Source organism: Copidosoma floridanum, unplaced genomic scaffold (genome assembly GCF_036245765.1).
Source record: "Copidosoma floridanum isolate Cflo_tuat_1 unplaced genomic scaffold, Cflo_Japanese_pri ptg000013l, whole genome shotgun sequence".
NCBI lineage: Eukaryota > Metazoa > Arthropoda > Insecta > Hymenoptera > Encyrtidae > Copidosoma > Copidosoma floridanum.
Window position 1 is genome coordinate 36,824,827 of NW_028321890.1, and position 20,915 is coordinate 36,845,741.

Genomic DNA, 20,915 nt, shown 5'->3' on the forward strand with positions numbered 1-20,915 from the left:
CGAAAAAAAAAAAAAAAAAAAAAAAAGACTTGATGCACCAAGCAACCGTGTAAACAAGCCAGTGGAAAAAAAAGGGGAGAGGAGGAAGAAGGTCAGATGGTATCGCGTCCGCGGGCAATTAATAAACTTCGCGCGGGTGAGTGGAGAAACGGGGCAAAGGAGAGACCAGTCGGCGCTCGTGGGGTGTATATATATGTAGATGAGACGAATATTGTGGAAAAGCAGGGCTACATCGGCTCGCCTTCGCGGCATTGGTGGCCATCCTCTCTCGCGAAGAAAGATCATACGAGTGTATATACACGTAGGGAACAAAAATCCAAGCGATCCCTTTCACTCTTGGTTTGACCGCGAGAGTCGGGGGGAAGGGAACGAAAAAAAAAAAAAAACCAACTCCAAGGCTCTTCCCCGTCGCTCACGCTCTGCGTGTACCTGTACATATATAACACTCATATACCTGCGCTATCTGTATATTATATGTACATATATATATTGGCTCGAGCCATCGGTGAGTTTTTCGGGTATACAACGACGGGGGCCGAGATAACTCCGAGGAGCTTCGACTGGGAGCGTTTTCGTGTATTGTCTTGATTTATTCGATCCTTGTACATGTTTAAGTGTAAAGTGTTATCTCCGAGTCGAGCTTTTGAAAAGCAATAAACTTCCCCGACAGAGTTGGACTTTAAAAGCATATCCAACCAATGGGACGGGCATTCGTGCGCCGAGTCCTATTAGTTAAAAATCGGATAGTCCGCGCGTGCGACGCCAATTACTTGGCTGGTTTGTATAATGCACTTTCACTCGGGTCAGCTTCAATTTGAATTTTGAAAAGTGGACGCGCGCGCGGGGGCTTTCGGCGACATTGCGTAATTACTCTATCGCGCGCTCCCCCGTTGGCTTAATTGCCCATGCCTGCGCGCGTGTCTTTTAATTTTGCAAAAACAACTGCGCGCGAGAGAGGTGCTTTCGTAACGAGAGCTGTTTCGTAATTTACCATACGGATCCCCGTGGATTCGCTTCAAAAGGTGTTACAGTTACGACTCTCCGGTTGATGGTATGGAAAAAAGGGGGGGGGTCCAGTATCGGAGGGGATAAAAAAAAAATTGACGGCACCGCATTCATTGTCACGTTCAATCGTAAAATCGAGTGAGGTAGTGTATACACTCGAGTGGGTGTGTTAATGCAAGGAGGGGGGGGGGCAACATCGGCGACACTCAGCTATACGGAGGCAATAAAATTTTCAATTTTCCCGAGAACATCGGCGAGAGGAGCCGAGTGGCTCTCAAGGATTATTATTACTGTACTGTAGCCGTGCGCACCTGAGATGGGAGATAAGCACCGCTGCAGTGGAGCGTATAAGAAAGGAAATAACGGCGTTTCCGCATAAATATCGAACGTATTGCGTTATCTCTTTTATTTTTTTACGTAGGCGTGTGTATCGAACGCGTAGGTAGTCGGGCATGCATGCGTGTACCCCCTGTAAGCCGGGGATTATTTTTTTTTTCTCCTTTGAAAAAGATCTCCGGAGTTGCAGGTATATATATATATATGTATGGTGGAGGTATAATAATAGTGTTTTTCGTGGATATGATGTCACGTGCTTATACCTTTACACACTCACACGCGCTCGGGAGAGCGTTATTTATTTGACAGATCCCCACCTCCGGGGCATTCCTACATTTATAACTCGATATATATATAATGATCGCCTTGGCTCGCGTTGTACCTTTGCGCTCACACTTGGTGCTCTGGTGTGCCGGAAACGAAGTATCGATGCTTATACACGCCATGTATGTGTATATATACGAAAGGCGGTCCTTCCGAGTTTGGCCCGATTTCTGTGGTGTCTCCTCTTCTTTTTTCTTTTCTCTCTTTTTTTTTTTTTTTTTTTTTTTCTTCGTCACCGATGCTCCGCAAAAGGGGTCCAATTTATTTGTACACTTTACGCATTATCGATCCGGGCGATCTTTTGTGGTTAATTTTTCGCTGCACCAGAACTTTCCTTTTTTTTTTTTTTTCTCCTCGAGTTTTATCTCTCTTGCTTTCGATCGAAGGAATTATTGACGCTCGAGGTTTTTCGCTGCATGAAAAAAAAAAAAAAAAAAAAATCATCCACCGTAAGGTCCTTCGTCTTCATTTTAAGTAATTGACTTTGGCAAATTGACTATGGGTATTTTTATTGCTCGGAAGTGTACTGGCAAAGAGTATACAAGTGTACATGTTTATAAAATTGCACGAAAAAAAAAGAAAAAAGAGTTTCATTCGGAGAGAGGCGGTCGAGTGAAACGCAAACAGTTGTCGATTGCGAGGCGAATTTTTTTTCTTTTTTTTTCATCGAGCAGCGTATAGAATAGCCGAGAGTGGGATGTATGAGCACACGCATTCAGTCACCCACGCGTTTTTCAAACGTATGCCTCTATCTCTCCGTATAATCTAAATATATATTGTATATATATGTACATCAACTATTTTCTTGTGCAACACGTGAAAAAAAAAAAAGTAATAAAAAAAGTAATCTTCATTTGCATATACACACGCAGACATTTCGATAAACGTATTTTTCGTACACGTATCCACGTACATAATGTGCCACACATAACATGATGTATTGGTTTTTATTTTCCCGGGGTCATTGATTAATTTCCCGCTCGGAAATTCGTTTGGTGCATTAATGGTATATCGGGCGGGCCTGACAATGACGAACGAGGGCGATCGGATGTATATATATGTTAATTTTTCACGAGCACACCAAACGAGTTTGAGGAAAAAAAAAAAAAACAAAAAAAAAAAACGCAAGTACGTGTATATCGTTGGAAAACCATGTACATGTTTTTTTCAAAGTAATAGCCCACAACGATTCTCCTTCGCTCGTATTTTCGGTCCAATTTGCACCTCGAGAGGTTCCCTCCTCCTATATATACACGCCGAAGCGTGAATGACCCTTGGGATTTTAACAGCGACAGGTATTGAATAAAACGACGAGGAGCGCCTCGTAAAAAAAAGGACCCGCGCGAGTGAGCAAATATTAGCAAGAGAGAGAGAGAAGGAAGAAGAAAAAGGGAGTAGCGCGCGGGGGCTGGCGTTTTTCTCACAGGCGATTGGCCGAGAAGAAAGGACGGGGGTTTTATTATAATGGGCCCTCGAGAGGAAAACAGTGCAAGGAGATATTATTCGCGTCCGTGAGCGAGAGGGAGGGAGGCAGACGAAAAAAAAAAAAAAAAAAAAAAAAGGGAGGAGGAGGAAAGAGATGGAGAGTGAAGGAAAGAAGGCGGTAACGGGGACACGGGCGGATAGCCTTCCTCTTTACCCCCAAGAAAATTACACATCTCGTTCGTACCGGCGTGTGCACCCATACGTATATATACCGCGTCAAGCTGGACAGCTAATAATAAAATTCATTCAAGCTTCACCCATGTACCATCTCTTGGACGCGATTTTTCTTTTGTTTCACGGTATTCGTAACAGTTAAATTTAATCGGGTACCAAATAATTAATTTGCGTATCGAAATAAACCATTTGGTAAATCCTACTCGATTTTTTTAAATAACGCACGTTCGTAGCTGTCGTTGCATCGATTCCTCGGCACGTAAGTGAGTATATGGTTGATTTTTCATGAATTTCGGCCGAGTAAACGTCTCGTCGGATGATGGAACGGGGAACGACGCACCGATGTTTCTTCTTTCATCGCCCATCCCAGCACGTTATATACTTATATACGTACATGTCCCCTCTCCGAAGTCACTCTCGGAGCCTTCCGCTTTGTGTGCCTCACGGTCGAGGTTATTGACAGTAATTGGATTATTAAGCCCGGCGCGTTGCGAGGACACGCGGAGAGCCTCGGGACAGGGAGTAATTTTATAATTGTTTGCCTCTCTTTTCTTTTCCCTCTTTTAGTTTCTTCACCGATCGACATTGCCATACAATAATCACCAAGTGGAATAAATATGCATGTACTTGAAATTCGTGTGCGTGTGTGTGTGTGTGTACACTAATTGCGTACGCAAACGAAATCCTCGAAAAGTATCGTGATGAAAGTAATTAAAAACCAATTTATATTTACACTAACGTCTTGCACGCAGGGTACGGTTTGCGAGCCGTGTATAGGGAGCGCGAAATTATCTGTTTTCCTTCGGGCAGCGCCGGTCGTTTTATCGCCGCGCTCGCGTGTAATAAATCCGCGGGGCCGCAGGAAATTAGCGCTCGCGAATCGAGTGGGTTTTTGGCACATGAAAGAAGAAAAAAAACAAAAAAACACCGAGATAAGGAAAGAACAGCTATGTAGCCCCTCCGGTGTGAGCGGTGCCTCGCGACCGCACCGATAACGATCGATCCGTTCGTTGTTGCACCGGTGGCCCACGCGACCGATCGATCGCGAGTACATTGTGAACGCGCGCGCGGAAAGAACTTACGTGATCTCGCGTAATAACACCTTTTGTAACGCGCTGCGCCGGCAGCCCCGGCTCTGACTTAATGCCGCAATTACCTGCCGATGTTTCCTCGCGATTTCCCTCTCGAGGCCTTTCTGGAGCACCGTGTCTTGTTTTCCTATTACCAACCCAAAGGCGCGTATACATTTACCGGAACTGTTTACTCCCTCGTTGCTCGATCATTGATTTCCCTGCACGCGAAGCAGCTACAACAGGCGCGTTTATCGAATCGTCAGCCCCTTTGTCACATGTCGAAATTACAGAGTTATTTACTTGAAATAATCATCAATTGCGTTGGCGCAATAAAAATTTACGGGCGCCTCCTCTTAGTCACTACGGATTTTCATAATGGCCTCGCTATCGCACGAAAAATCATCTCGAATTACGCCAATTAATGAGCGAGAGGGGGAGCTAATGCGTCTCAGAGCCAGCACACAATAAAAGCCGTGATATATGTAATGCCCGAAGGAAAAAAGGAAGAAAAAAAAAAAAAAAAAACCAACGACGAGGCTCTTAAATTATGCAAATTCATTCTCTCTCTCTCTCTCTCTCTCCTTGTGTAAAGAATCGCATTGAAAACTCGGTCCATCGACGACGAAAGAATTAAGCGGACGCAAAAAAAAAAAGGCGCGCGGTGTGGTAAAAAGAAGGAAGGCAACGAAAATATCTCGTGTATCCAGCGTCCGAGTGTTTTGATAGTCACGAGGGAAAAAAGGAAAGAGTCGCTCGCTCCGTATTATCTTTATCGTCCCCCGGAGGAAAACGAAATTCCGAAGCCCACTCGACCTTTCGCCGCAGCGGTGCACGTTGTCGTAAAAAAAAAAAAAAAAATCCGATTCAAGGGGGGGGGGGCGTAAAATCGAAATTAGATAAAAATACGTGGAATCCGAGGTAATAAACGTTTGTCAAGAGAACCGAGTGGAATATCGGGAGGGAAGGGGGGGCTGGTCGGAGCAGCGTGACTCATTGGAGCCCTAAAATAGAAATGACGCCGATGATGATGATGGCCCGTCGAGATTGGCCATGGGATTATTTCGCCAAGGTCTCCGGCATCGTCGGGCTTTTATTTCATCGTACACAAGCCTTTCTCTCTTTTGCTCATTTACCGCGTCTCTGGGTGTACAATATAATCCCCTTTTGTATACGCCTCCTTATTTATCTGAATCTTTATAAAGTTCGAATGAACAACAAAAGGCATTATTTGCTTTCGCGAAATTCACGTTGCTGTACCATCGGCAGTGCGTTTGGCTTTTCATTATCATTTGTACACCAACACAATGCAACGGCAGGTATCCTCTTTTTTTCTCCGTTCGTTCGTCATTGGCATAATGCGCCGATGTGTTATTTTCATGAGTTTTGTCGGGTATATGTGCAGGAAAAATTTTTCACTTCATCAATATTCATGAATTCTCCATATCGATTAGGTAAATACGTATACATATACGACAGGCCTGTACTGTGGGTACACCAGATCGACCAACGTACAACACACATTCGTGTCCGATCACATACTTGTCTGTATCTACTTCCCGTGTCTGTCTGCGATCGGCATGCATCTACTCGAAATTTCAAATCCTCGCAGGTATACCTTGTATACTATGCCCGCGACGCGTGAATTCATTCGAAAACCAATTTATTCGATGGATCAACGTTAAAAAAAAATAATCACACAATCCACCTCGCGTTTGAGTAACGAGTAGGTAATGACGGTACTCCATCACCAGCGCCCAGGAAAAAAGAAAAAAATGATGTTCCTACGATTCAATGGCAACAAAAAAAAAAAAGACACGAGTCACGATTAACCATTGGAGAGGTGAAAAAAAAAAAAAAAAACGATGCACGTTCGTTAACGCTTCTCTTTACCTCGATCCATCAGGCTTAATGCGCATCGTCGTGTCCATACGGTACGAGGTTGAGATTCGCTACATAAATCCATGCGAAAATCAATGAGGACATCGGAAGACAAAAGCTTCGAAATTGCGGGAGTGTATAAGTACACATGCACGCTTGCAACGACAAAAAACAAATGACAACATAATATACACCGTGTATACTAATCCACAAATCTTTGAGTATATACCCGTGACGGTGGCTTCCTACAGTAAAATACGCGAATCATCATCGTCTTCCTTTCCTTCATGCACCTGCATCTAATCTTCCTCATCATGATTATCAACTCGTTTACAGCAGCAGCAACAGTTACCTAAACACGCATATTATGTATATATAGAGGTACAAAGTCATGGTATATATAGTTGTGGCACACGTATGTTATATATGTGCCGGGGACAAGTAAACCTGACGAACGGGTTACATATTATACCTATATATAAGACCACACGGGGATGAGTGCGTCCATGTATAAGTATGAGGTGTACACACGAGCTGATGGCGCCAAGTTATCCTCCTACGCCGCAGCTGGTTGGCGCTTGCTCCAGCTTCCGGATGATCCGGACGACTTTTCGGAACCCGGTTTTGTTGGGGTACCGGTGCGCGGGAGTATAGTCGAAGAACGAAAAAGAGGGAGAGAGAAGGAAGGACGGGTATTGTAACGGTACACCAGTCCTCCTCGTCCTCGCAGGAAGGGAGAGAGAGAGACTGGTATAGGTGGGTAGGTATATATTATATGATGTTGGCCAACGGGGTTGCTGCTGCTGGTGCTGTTGTTGTTGATGTAATAAGAGGGGCATCAGTAGATCCTCCTCGGAAACGGAACGAGAGAGAGAGAGAGAGAAAGATATATCTGGTCTTTTGCGGGGGAATATGTATGCGTGTATAGGGGGAGAACGGCAGCGGTGGCGGGCGTTGCAGACAGGTTGTCCAGATTCCACGGAAGGTCGTTTGCTTTGCTTACCGCGGGTCGTGCAGGCGGAGTTGCTCGAAGAAGAAGTATATATATACACACACATATACATATATATGGTACCTATACTTATATATACAGGTATATACAAGACTGAGAAAGAGATACGAGCATGCAGCAGCCCCGCTATGTTTATATACCGTTTTGCCGCTCTATCTCCTTCTAACGGCCATTTACGGCTATAATATACGTACCGTACTTGTGCTAGCATCTCGTACTTACGCCCGTACATGTACACGCACACTCGTGCACAACTTTCTCTTTCTTTTTGTCTCGCGCTCCTTCTCTCCTATCTCTCTCTCTCTCTTCCTCCTCCTCCTCCTCCTCCGGCACGAGGGTTTCCACGAGTGCATACCAGAGAAGGAGAGTTCGCGTGGCCAGGGTATACACACACGTAAAATACATGTGCACGTATACAGCTACGCTCTGTATCGAGGGAAATTATCGATGCTGCTGTATTTATACCGAGTCCGTACGTACATACAGCCTATACTCTCTCGTGTCCGTGTATTAGGCAGGCATATGAAAGGTATTACAAGAGCACGACCAAGTATAAGTATGTGTATATGTGTACGTACGGTCGCGCGTGTGCACCAGCGGTACTTTCTCGGCTGTGAGTGCTGTGCTGCAATCGGTATAATATATAGGTATACCTATGACGTCTCCGTGGGGTTTATAATGGTCGAGGACGCCAAAGGCCGCGTATACGAGAAGGAGACTTGTAAATTAGCGAGACTAGACAGAGAGGGGACTCGGGCAAATTGTTCGCGCCTATCTCCGTGCCGCGGACACGCGCTCGATAAAAGGCTTATTTAGACGTCATGCACCGAGGTACATACGGGGAATACGCTCATGGGTGCGCCTGTGCTTATCAAGAATATCAAATATGGTACACATATTTTCCTCTACAATCACCAAAGCTCGTTTTTTTCGAGAACAAATCTCCAATTTGTCAATTGTCCCTGGAATTGTTGGGAAATATAAAAACTTCAAAAGATTACGCTATACGTATACCTCCGTGTCAATGACACTCTGGGAGCAACGAGAGATGCGAGTCGAGTAAAATGCAGGGGGTACTGTGTATATATGATGTTGTATGGAGATTCGAGAGAGGCGCGATGAAAGGGGAGAGGCCAACAGCAGCACAAGGCGAAAGAAGATACCGACATCGACACCGGACACCGGACACTCGACTCTTGGCTGCCTATACCACCGTACCACGTATATCTATATACGTATCCGTGTACGTACAAGAGTGCCTGTAGTGCTTGTCACACCGATTCTTGCCCTGGAGACATGCATACGAGTGATTCCGTAAAAAGTCGTTGGTCTTTTTTGAAATTTTTGAAATTACAATTTTTTTTTTCCCCGTAGTTTTTACCGGTTGGACATCGAAAAACAAGCGTTTCCTTGTTGTTGAATAGAACTATGTCATCCAGGTTGAGATGCATATGGTTAACAAATTTTCTTCAACTCTTCACTTTTTTGCCGTTATTTGCAACTCAAAAAGCTCAATGGACATATTTACGTAAGAAATGTTTTTTTTTTCTCACAAGAATTGAAAACTATCCAATTTTCATAAAAAGACCAAATCATTTTTTTGTAAATGTTCCTGGTCAACAAATCCACCGACTGAAATACTTCAAGAACAAAATCTACTAAAACTCGGAAAAAGAAAATTACATTCAAATGAGGTAATATGAGAAATAAGCAAACAGCAATGGAATAGAGTTAGAGGAAGTTTCGTCGTTATTGATTACCAACAGTTTTTTCTTTGTTGGAAAAAAAAAAAAATTTACAATCAATAAAAGTGGCATTTTCCTTTAAATTTCAATGAAAAAGATGAATTATTGAATAACCAAGGACACATCTGTCTCTTGTGTCTTTTTCTTTTCAGAAAAGATACTTGAGATGAACGTTGAAAAAAAAAAAAAAAAAAAAAAAAAAACTCAAGTAGTAACTTTGCATCTGAAAAATAATATTGTAATTTAACAATGATAATCTCACTGGGAAGCAATTTCTTTTGCAAGTAACTCATCTTATAATAATTTGAAAAAAAAAAAAAAAAAAGCCAAGTCTAAACAAAAAATTATTTCATCGAACCACCTACCGATCGCATGATTTTCCGTGGAATATATCACGCAAACGCATACTACGTAGTTTAGGTGGAGAAAGCTCCTTTTCACGCAACTACACACAAAAGTAGACAACTCGACTCGCGTGCCCCTGCATTCCGCGACGAGTTTTGTCCCCTGCCTATAGATGTTAGGTAGGTACTATCGACTCAAATTTCGCTCCACGTTTCATACATAGACTTCAACCCTTCCGCCTTTGGATTTACTTCCAGGATGCAACTCTCAACACTTGTATTGAAAAGTCATGACCGCGCCCATGTGCAAATATTCCCCTCAACGGATATCTCGAACCATCGGGTCTCCGGGATATTCATGTAGGACGAGCGAGTCATACGCTTCCTCGTCATCATCATTGGCTCGGGATACGATGATATTCCGCGTCGCTGAGTTTGACCCCTCGATCCTGAATCACCGCCATATCGCCAATCATCGCGTATATAATATATACATGGACGTGCGTTGGAGCTATGCACGACTTATACCCCCATAGACAGAGACGCGTCTCACGTTACAGCTCCACACGTATATACCTTGGTGCACGTACATGCGCGCGAGATGATGTAGCTCCCGTCGCCGCGACTGAGGATCACGAGCTGATTCTCGGAATCGCCGTGACTCTTGACTCGTATATGCTCCGAAGGATCGCTCACTGCTACACTTACCCGGAGAGCAAAAAAACAAACCAGCCTCCCCATGAGATCTCTCTCTCTCTCTCTGCCGATGCGTTTGTTGGTTTTGTTTGTTTTTCCCCACTCCCTTCGAGCCGAGAAGACGGACTGGAAGTACTTGTATTTTTTTTCTCTCTCTCTAGTGCATTTATAACACCGGTAAACGCCTCGAGGTAGGTGTACATATGGGTGCTGCGTGTTTCCATAAGTTACCGATACGTTGTTTTATGGGGCCGAAATAAAATCAATCCCAACGACCAGAACTCCGTTTATTCCCACTTTGCGGTCGGAGAGGCGATAAAGAAAGGTGTATAATATCGGGGCGAGTGTATAATACCTACCGAGAGAGAGAGAGAGAGAGAGCGTGGGTGAGAAATATTATTTAATATACCCACGCGATTGCACGGTGCGCGCGTTTAAGCTGTATAGTATCGCGGCGTGGTATTATCCTGTCACCTATCAATGTATACCATATATTGTATGCGTGTAGTTGAAAAATAATACCATTACAACGACTACTCGGGTGTTTTTCCGGATTCCGCGTCAAAGCTTTGGGGCGCGTTGCGAGTCGGTAGTACAATCGATCAGAAAATAAAAGGGACACCTCGGGGCGGTGACCGAACGGCCGTGCCTTATCGCGTTTGCGAGCATGAAAACACACCCCTTCCTCGTGCCAATAGGCTGTTTTCGCGCAGCAGAAGCTCGCCCACGTTCGTGTGTGTGTGTGTGTGTGTACGTACAGCCTCGAGGAATGCCAATAAATCGTCTCTCTCTCTGGCGAGCTCGCGCACGCGCCTAACGTAATCGTATAAATATATATATACGCTCGCTCGCGCGCGCTTTTCGCGCCGGTCTAATCATTTTGCATTATCCTCGGGGACGACGAGCCGTTATATCACTCGATTGCGGGTAATCGACGATTACCGATTTACGAGCCATTGCTAATGTGCAGTTTTTTTTTTTTTTTTTTCTTCCTCTTTGACTCTTGACCATCGGTGGTTTCTTCACTCGAGGAAACAATAAAAGGCTTTTCCGAGGATTGTATGTGTCGGTAATGTTTGATCGGTAATGACTTCTCGCTGTCCCTCTTCATTTTATCAACGGCTAATCGGGCGTTGCAGCGAACCTCCTTCGTTTGATAAGCAACTCTGTCATCCTTTTCCGCCCCAACGGCTGCCGTACTTCTCTGTAGCGCGTGCGGTATTCATGCGACCGGCGATGATATTTAAAACGCAATTAAAACCGGTAGTTGAATCTAATGCGAGCTATTGCGCGCGCGTAATCAAGCTAAATTGTATGTTTAATCCAATTTCGCGGATCGACAACGAAGAGAAAAAAAAAAAAAAAAAAAGAAAATGCCAGCTTGTATGCACGGGCTACCGTTAAAACCAATGGGGCCTCCGTAGGACGGAGTGCCCGAGGCAATAACGATTTCGCGTAGGAAAAATAAAAGGAGGCCGAGGGAGGGAAGTATAGCCGCGGTTGTATTCCATTGAAACCCCGCGACACGAGAGACATATATGTATACACGTGCGCGTGGTAGAAGCAAATTTCTCGGGCGCGAGTTACAGATGTACCTGACGGCTATCCGATACAATTTGCCGTTGCAGTCGCGGAGACATGACTTATTTAATTGCCGAGAGAGAGAGGCCCCGCGGATAAGGAACACACGGACTCGACGATCGCTATCGCTCCCGGACGGCGCGAGCTCGCGGGCATATGGGTGTACACGCCACTGATATCCGATTAGCCGGGGATCGCTTCATCTCTGTCTCCGGCTGTGCGCGCGGATGAAGAAAATTTTGTTGCCCCCCCCTCCGATAGAGCACACACATATAATACCTCTTTACTCGCGCTCTCCCCTTGTTTTATATATATTCGGAGAATAGTAAATCTTTCTCTCTCTGGCGTTCGAGTGAAAACTGGTTCGCATTGAATTATATTAATGCGCCGGTCTTTTTTTTCTTTTCCTTCCTTCGTTTTGGACTACCGGCGCCTACTGGTATTTTACAGCCAATGGGGAGAAAAACGCCACGACTCTGCTACCGCCTCATCGAAACGCGCTGGATTCTTTACTTTTCTTTGCATGGACAAATACAATATTAAGTATACCAATGCACGCGCACATACACTCCTTTCTTTCCTCCGATCGGCTACATACATGTAAAACGCCCCTGCACGTATGTGGTAACTCCTTCGCACACCTGTACTGTTATGCGTGTATTGTATATACGTACACGCTATCTACGAAACGAACACGATAAGTATATATGTACGAGACAAACAAAACCCAGTCGGCTATCGGTAAATTATCGCTCGCAATTGCAATCGTTTCTCTCATTACCGGGCTGCTCCTCCGCGCGATACATATATACACACATACACAGATCGTCCCTCGCCAATCGCTATCGGTGTTTTCGTCCCCCGTTTGTTTTTACACTTACACAGGAGATCCGGGAATTTCTCGTTCGCGCCTCGCTACGTATAGAGCGGATGTATATTTTATTGTCGCGCTTGCACGCGTCGACGGGAACTATCTCGCGGGGTGCAGTGCTCGCGTCGTTTGGCAAACAACTTCGTTTTCCCGGCAGGAGCGCGCGGATGATATCGTTTCGCTAATGACGCAGATCCCGGCTACGATAGGGGAACCGATAATGTTTTGCATCTGTACACGATGGGCTTGGATTAATTGAAGGACTTTGGGGAGGGAACGAGCCGAGGTGATCCGCGGGAATTGTGTATCCAGCCGCAACTTACGGGGGGGGCGGGGAGAGTCATCGGAATGCCGTTGATAGGGGGATTTTTTTTTTTTTTTTTCCTTAAACAATTTCGCAGTATAATGTATATTTATACGTGTGCGAGGAACAAGCGGTTACGAAATGAGATGTTGACTTAACCGTCGTCTCGTTGGCGTGGAATTTCGCGTTTTTACGGGAGTTTCTTGTTGCTGGTGTACGGTAGGGGAGTTGGGGCAGAAATAGAAGTTAAAAAAAAAAAAATGTTTTAGTAGTTCGCAAAGCTCGCTCGATATGCAAAAATATTATGTTCCCGGTGTATGAGGAAAAACTACACTGTACCAACACGTGTATAAGGTGTATATATACGTGTAAGCGCGCGCGCGAAATCGGGCAAATCGAGATCCCGCGTGTAAGAACATACTTATAAGTACAGCTGCACAGCACGACAAAAAGGAAAGCGAGGATCTATCATTAGCATCGATCGATTGGCAATTACAGCTAAATGGAAAGAGTAGGTTGGAGCGCCCGCGCGAGTTTTCACTTTCGTGCGCGCGCGTGCGGGAAAAACACCGATTTGGATAATAGATACGCACGTCGCGCACAAACTCTTTTTTTTTTTTTTTTTTTTTTTTTTCATCCTCACTAGGTACGGTAAAAAAAATTTCCTATTTCATCAACAACGTTAAGTTGTTTCGCTTTTGGTGTGTCCTGATGCAATGTGTTATGTGTACCTGCACGCGTCATCGCAACGGCATGCAAAAATTAATTTTTTTTTTTTTCTACATAAAACATAGCGCCGATGGATATTAAAATAACCACAGCAAGTGCTGGGTGCGGAGAAAACATCTCGAGATGTAGGAATGGTGGGCAAAAAGGGAAGGAAGCATGTATACGAGAGAGAGGCGCGGCTTATCGGAGAGTATATATAGGAGAAATCCGAGCAAGAGCGATAAAACCGAGCCGGTGGTGGTGGTGGCGACGGATGAGAGAAGGAAAGAGGGAGAAGGTCGCGGGCCTCGGCGACAGGGCGTGGTCCTCCTTCTCTATGTATATATTATCCTCACTGCACCTCCTTTTTTTCTTATATCCGCACCAAAAGTAATTTCTTACAAAATATGAAAACAGTGCCTTACCGAATCTTGCATCACATGGATTTTGCTTTGCTCACGCTCGTGTGTGTTCGTATGATATACGTATACGCGCACGGTTGGTGTAAAGAGTGGGAGAGCGTAAATAATGGCCCGGGGTCTCGATTTAACTCGCGCCCCTCCCCCTCGAGCCGCTGTGGGCGCGATAAAGCGTTTTAATGTTGAATTATGCGCGCTTTCGCTTCAAAATGAGGGGCTACCTGAGTTATGGCCGCTGATAGTTAATGAATGGATAATAGATGCCTTGCGAGTTGCACCTCCCCCCCCTCCTCTCTTTTATTAACTCTTGAATCGCGAGCGATTGCCGCTGCGACGTTTTTGTGTGTGGCGTTATCCCCCCCCCCCACACTTTGAAAGGGAGGGGAAAAAAAAAAGAAATGCAAGAGCAACGCGACTTTAATTGAATACGCGATAGCGATATGCAAATGCCCGGGTGTTTACTTTTTTTTTTCCTCCGTTATTTTTCTGCCCGCCGTGATTGTTCCTATTATCGTTATTATTCATTTCGCCTCTTTAATCCGTCGCGATTGGAGGACTTTTTTTTACGTACTCTTGAATTATTCTTTTCTCTTTTATCGTCCGCCCCACGCGTGGGAGAGTCTTTTTCGCCAAGAAATCCAACTTTCTCCTCCTTTCGGTGGTTTTTAACGTTAGTTTTTTTTTTTTTTTTTTTTTTTTTTTTCCAATTAAATTCAAAAGCACGGGATTATAACGATTTCCTCGTTTTCGCGCGCGTACAAGGATAAGATCATCGCAGAAAACTACCCGAGTTGAATTTCAATCGAGACAGGAAGAGTTTTTTTTCTTTTCTTCTCCCAAACGCTCAAGCGACGGACACTCAATCACCAACAGGTGAAATTAATCGTATACAAGTACGTACAGATACATATTATATGCAGTAAAATCGAACGGGCGCGTCAACGTTTTCGACCAACGTGCCATTAGGCGACCGATGGAAAAACACTTTTACACTCCGAGTATACAGCCACACAGCCGGGAGAATAATAATGAACTATACGCGTCCTCTGTGCTCGAGAGTCAGAGAGCCCAGACTCCCCGTGGTATAAACGCGCGAGTACAATGTATATACGCTGTGTGTGTGTGTGTGTACAAAGCTAGCGCGTCTCGTCGCCTTCGCACACAGGCCTTCGAAAAAGCGAGTGCAGACAAAAAAGGAAGAAAAGCCCTTCGAGGGTATATACGGCAAAAAAAAAAAAAAAAAAACAACAGGAGAGGAAATAAAGAGCGCAGTACGAGAGCCCGGGGAAGGAAAAGGAGAGCGGTGGCAGCACACGCATCTCCAATGCCGGTCATCTCCGTGTCTCTTTATATATCCTTTTCTTCCTTTTTTTTTTCATCTCTGTCGTGTGTAAGTATGGCACGGCGCGAGACCAGAGAGCACGAGAGAAAGCCTGTGTATATACACAGGTATATAGTAACATGTACCGCTACGATCGGACGCAGTGCATGTATAGCTCAAATAAAAAAGGGGAGAGAAAGAGAGCGTGCGTTGACCACGGGGGTTATATACGTGTATATACCTATATATAAGGCCACCGTATTTCCAGGTGGTACTCATATACAAATTATGGTAATGACCGCGTCGATCGGATCCTCTCCTTTGGCTACTTGGCCGTACGGCCGATATTATTTTTATTCACCCTCGCGTGAGCGCTTGCGTATATGTGTATATATACCCACTTGGGCGCAAATTCGCGCACACAAGCTTATGTACTCTCCTCGTGTACAAGCCGCCTTTGATCACCAGCGCCGACTCTTATGTTTATGCACGTGGCTCTCTCTCGATTTATTATTAATCCACCCGCACTTTTTCATCCTGTGTATCATACCATATATGCTATACCGCCTACGCTCGTTTGCGCTCTTCTCTCTTTCTTGTTCGTCGTATATACTTATAGTCTGGTTTTTTTTGTGGCTGTTTTCACTTTTTTTTTGGGATCCACCCTATATCCTTGTTTTTGGGTCTTCTCGAGTACACCATTGGCAGGGGAAACTCGCGTCCGCGTATCTCAAGAGCTGGCAGCTCCCGACAAAGTTCGTGTGCTAATGTGAAGGACGTTCGTGAATTTGTTCTATATTCATCCGAAAGAGCGACAGAGCTAAGAAGGTTACTTGTCCTACACCCCATGGCTCCGCAAATTCCACAAATGCTTGTGTTTTCGGGTTAATTTTTCTTTTCGATGAGACGCTTCGTACGGCATACGTGTAAAGTTATGCGTGAAAAGTCAAGCGAGAGAGGGATGCGAAGCTCGCACCGGCCGGCTCGATTACCCCAGTGTGGTGTTGTTATTTTGATATCGCCTTGGTGAATTTTTTTTTTTTTTTTTTTTTTTTTCTCCTCGAGTCACGAGGAGCCGGTAAGCCGATACATTCCCCTCCGTGGATTCCTCGTGAAATAAAAAAATGGAGCAAAAATACCAAACTTGGGACGAGAGAGGTGGTATATATACCTTCGCGGTTTCTCGCTCGCTTTTGTGCCCCGATATTTTATACAGAAAAAAAAAAAAAAAAAAAAGCACGCGTAACTATATACTCATATCTATGGCACACAGAACCTTTGATATTTTAATTCTCAGCAGGCTGCTGCACTCTTTGAGCTGTCTCTCTTCCTCGTGTCTGTTTTGTAGGTATATTTTGTACTATTTACGCACGTCAAATTTTCCAACCCGAGAAACACACGAGTGCACGAGCTATACTTGAATCTCGTATGTTGATGAGGTCGCACTCCCACCGATATGCGCGTGTATACCCACTTGGCTTGTTAAACGTCACGCGTCGCGACTCGCTTCTTTCTATTTTACCGATCGCCTCTCGCGTATGTACCGGGAATCCGAGCTCGTGCTGGCATCTGTGCTCCCTCCATCCGACGTGAGCTTTGAAATCTCAAGTTTTTGTTTCTCCGTTTAAACCGTGTACGCAGTGACTCGTATCATTTGCATGTATATGACACTAAGAGTGTCTTCAAGGATACACCAAAATTAGACTGTCCGTGTATGGATTGATCCTGCGAAGTAATTAAAGCCAGAGAAAATGCGATAATGAACTGGTTTACGCGCTCGATAGCGCATGAATTAAAAATCCTCCATCTACTTGTTGGTTATTACGACTGCTAATGAAGTATTACTTATATTACTTGTATGCAGTACATAAATATATATATACATTATCTCAGTTGGGGATCACAAAAAACTGTTATTTTTCGCCCTTATCGCGCGGTCCGGTAATTATCGTTAATAACAAATCAATACGCCTGCATTTTTGCGCCACCGATTAATGGTGCCGAAATATATATATATAACGCGAGACTTGTGCAACTAAAATTGTACCGTGCACGTGTCTTTTGTTTTGCCGATTAATGACAACAATGTAACAGGAAGCCCGAGAAAAGTTATGACCGCGAGTGTCGAGTGACACCCGACCCACACAGCACCGAAAGATCCCTCCCCGCGCGTATTTTCGTCAATTAATCAACCCCGTCAGGACCATCCCTCAAAGGTAGGCCTTCCCCGTGCACTTGATATATATCTCCCGGTCCAATCGCTCCCGAGTCGTTATTTATTTGCGCCCCGAGCGATTATCATTGATTTTTAATCAATGCCCATTGGATTTTCTTTATTTGCTCCCCGCGCACTTGGCGCGTTTCGCAATTCGCGGGACGAGAGGCTAATTACGGGAGCGACGAAAATGAATTGCCGGCGCGTTATCTCCGCGCGGAGGAAAAAAAAAAGGCGAGGGAGGTCCCGTACGGTGTACAAGATATGCGTTCGGAGGACAGCGGGATGATTTATGATCGAGTCTCGGTCGCTTGTGTTCTTAAAAGCACATCCCTAGGACCCTAAGTTGATGCACTCCAGCGGGGAGATTTTCTGCAAACAGAGCTGATGGACACGTCGAGCTCGCACGAGTCGCGTAGTAATAAATATATAGATGACGCTCGGAGCGGAGTTGTAATTTTTTTTTTTTTTTTTTCTCAATTGTAGATGAGAGAGAGTCCGAGTCGGATGGAGCGTGTGTGTAATTTTTGAAAGAAAAAAGTTTGATGTAGCAGCAAAAAAGAAAAATGGTTTCGGCGTTTAAATTTGTATCCGTGCTCGCCAAGGTAAATTAATCGAGTAGTTTTCTGCGATCACGTGTTATACAGAGTAGCTTTCGTAATTATCAAGAGACACCACATTTACGCTGTACCATGCGTCGTAACGGAGCTACAGACATTACGTAAATAACATACGTAACACGGTTGTACATACAATATATTTGTATTGCGATGAGAATAAAAAAAAAAAAAAGAGAGAAAAATACCTTTCACTCGCACTGCTACCGTCAGATAGAGATCGAGAAGAGACCACAAACCCTTTACCACACGATTGAACTTGAACGTGGGATTCATTAATTTGACGCGATTGAAATATCATTTTGAAAATAGTCCCCGCGAAAAGAAACAATCACATCAAATGGATAAGGAAAGAAAAGGAGAAGGACTTTGGTTTGATTTGCCGGTGGACGAAGTTTATAGACATATGTAATACCTGTATACAGTATTTTCGACCAGAAATTGTAAAGATTGCAGTGCATGTGTTTGAATGTCACTGTGCAGAGATACTAACAAGTGCGCTTTTTTGATGGGTGCCAAGGAGCGACGAGATATTTTTTCCCTCCCTACCTTCCTCTACTGCAGTATGTACATTACCGCGAGCGGTCCAAGTGGCGTACGAGCGAGAGGCGCGACTAATTTGCTTTATTCATGACGTTGGCTGCTTTCGCCACCTCTTTTTCTTCCTTCTTCTCCTATTGTGCCCCTCTCCCCCTTCCCAACCCTTGGCTTTGTTAATGCCTTGCTTAATTGTTCCCGATTATTGATGCAACAAGTCTGTTATTATTATTATTTTTGGTGTTTTGTCGGTGTAGTTGGTTTTTTCCAATTTTTTCCCTCTTTTGCGCGCTGAATTGCAAAATGAAAATGAGCGATCTATTACACATATAAATACGTATATACCAGATATCGCGTGATCGATTGAACAAAGTCTCGAATCGATCGAGTAATAATTTTCTGCACTCGTAAAAATCTTTTATAAAACGAAAGTAATAAAAAAAAAAGAAGTAGTTTCTCCCTGAAAATCGCTTAAAAATCTGCCGCGCGCTTCAAATACTTTTTTTTACGGATATTCAAATTGTGAATCGTAAAAGGAAGACGAAAGAAAAAAAGATATCCCAAAATAGCCGTCCGCCGATACCGTTTGCGCAACAATCGGACTTTCACATCTTCATGAGCGAGCGCCGATCGTTAAGTTGGACAATTTTTTTTTTGTTTTTTCTTCCCCATACTCCCGCGCGTCTCCACCCTATACTCGAACAGAACCCAGACGCCCAACTGTTATACCGTAAGGATGAATTATCGTTGGCAATCAATTGAGCAGCCATCAACCGAGGAGCAAACGAGCCCATCTTCGTGTACAGGTCTTCAGAGCCGAGCTTTTATTGCACCGTGTGCCACAGCAGTCGTACATAGGTATATATATGTAACTATTGCGGCGTTTAACGAGACAGAGTCGTTTCGAGCCTCAAAGAGACGGTGATGTCCCGTTTACGCGCGCACTCGTCAAGGGTACCTATAATACGATATGTACCCGCTACAGTGGCATCTCCTCCCCAACCCCTCTATATAGTTTCGTATATACTAAGCTCGCGCAGCCGGCTTAACGATGATTCGCTCCCCTATCTATATACCTACATGTGCGTGCACGTATGGATCGCGAACTTTTTTTTTTTTTTTTTTTTTTTACCGCTTATATATGTATAGGCTCGTAAAAGAGTAAAAGCAGGTCGAGGGGGACGTCCGTGTGTTTGCTTAACACGATGGGCTAGAGATTTCGGCGAATGCGGTACTATCAGTCGCTGGATATATACATTACGCGGCTGTCGCCGAGAATCAAGTTTGTCGTCGCGCCGTATCATTTGTATCTATACAAGCGCGACACGAATGTTACGGGAATAGCGCAAAAGTGCAAATACCGTACCGGTGCTGTTCAATTTCCTAGGATTTTTAACGTTTTCGTGGCATTTGAAGTACACGCTTTGTCTTTTTTTTTTTTTTTTTTTTTTGCGTCCACCTCGAGTACGCGGGTTGAATTTTCAAGTTTCGCGATGTACTCCAGTACACCTACTTACTTTTTGGAATCACATATATATGTGTGTGTACAGGATGAAATTCGTTCGCGGAAACGAGAGCTCTTTGAAAAATCAAGGGCACGCGTCGACGGGAAAAAAAAAAGAAAGACACTCCCCGCGGACACGTATAAATCCGCCTGCAAAGTCATCGATACTCGCGGAAAGAAAAAAAAAAAAAATTAAAGAAAACGCATGCCAGCTCTGTTATCGCCGGTAGCCCGGAGGCCGTGTAGAAAACGCGTCCCCGAGACTTATACTGCACGTAGACGACGACTGTTATGGTCACCCGCGGCGATGCTTAGACATGCAAGCAATGGGAAAGAGAGCTGTTTTTTTTTTTTTTTTTTTTTTCCTTACCATCGCGGAGACAGTTAGGCATTCCGAAACAACGAGTGCAGGGCGGTGAAACTCCACCCGGGAGGAACAGAAGAAGCAACAAATATCGGAACGAGTTTCCCTGCCCGAGAGAGAGAAAAAAGGAGATATCGGTGCGTTTCGAAACGAGCCCCTCGAAGGTTGCACCGCTATGGAGGGTGAGGGAGGGGGGGGGGAGAAAAAAAGGCGAAAGTCGCGTACGTGATCGGCCGTTAATCAATAATTGGATCGTCGAGGATCGATCGACTCCTCTCGCTCGGTGCGTGCAAAATTTTCTTCTGGCCTAATGAAGGAAAATCGAACCGTACGGGCACCCCCTCGAGAAGCTCGGCTTTCCGTCGGAAACCAGTATAGCGCGAAAAATGTTTGTACATCACA

General features: G+C 44.5%; 1 protein-coding gene across 1 annotated transcript in view; it reads left to right on the plus strand.

Moving 5' to 3' along the window:
* The window catches only part of grh (grainy head), an 87,183-nt gene that overhangs the window by 11,388 nt on the left and 54,880 nt on the right, over positions 1 to 20,915 (plus strand). The window contains exon 4 of the mRNA XM_089590856.1: positions 5,052 to 5,060. Coding sequence (XP_089446982.1) covers positions 5,052 to 5,060 — 9 coding nt within the window. The remainder of the gene's footprint in view (positions 1 to 5,051; positions 5,061 to 20,915) is intronic.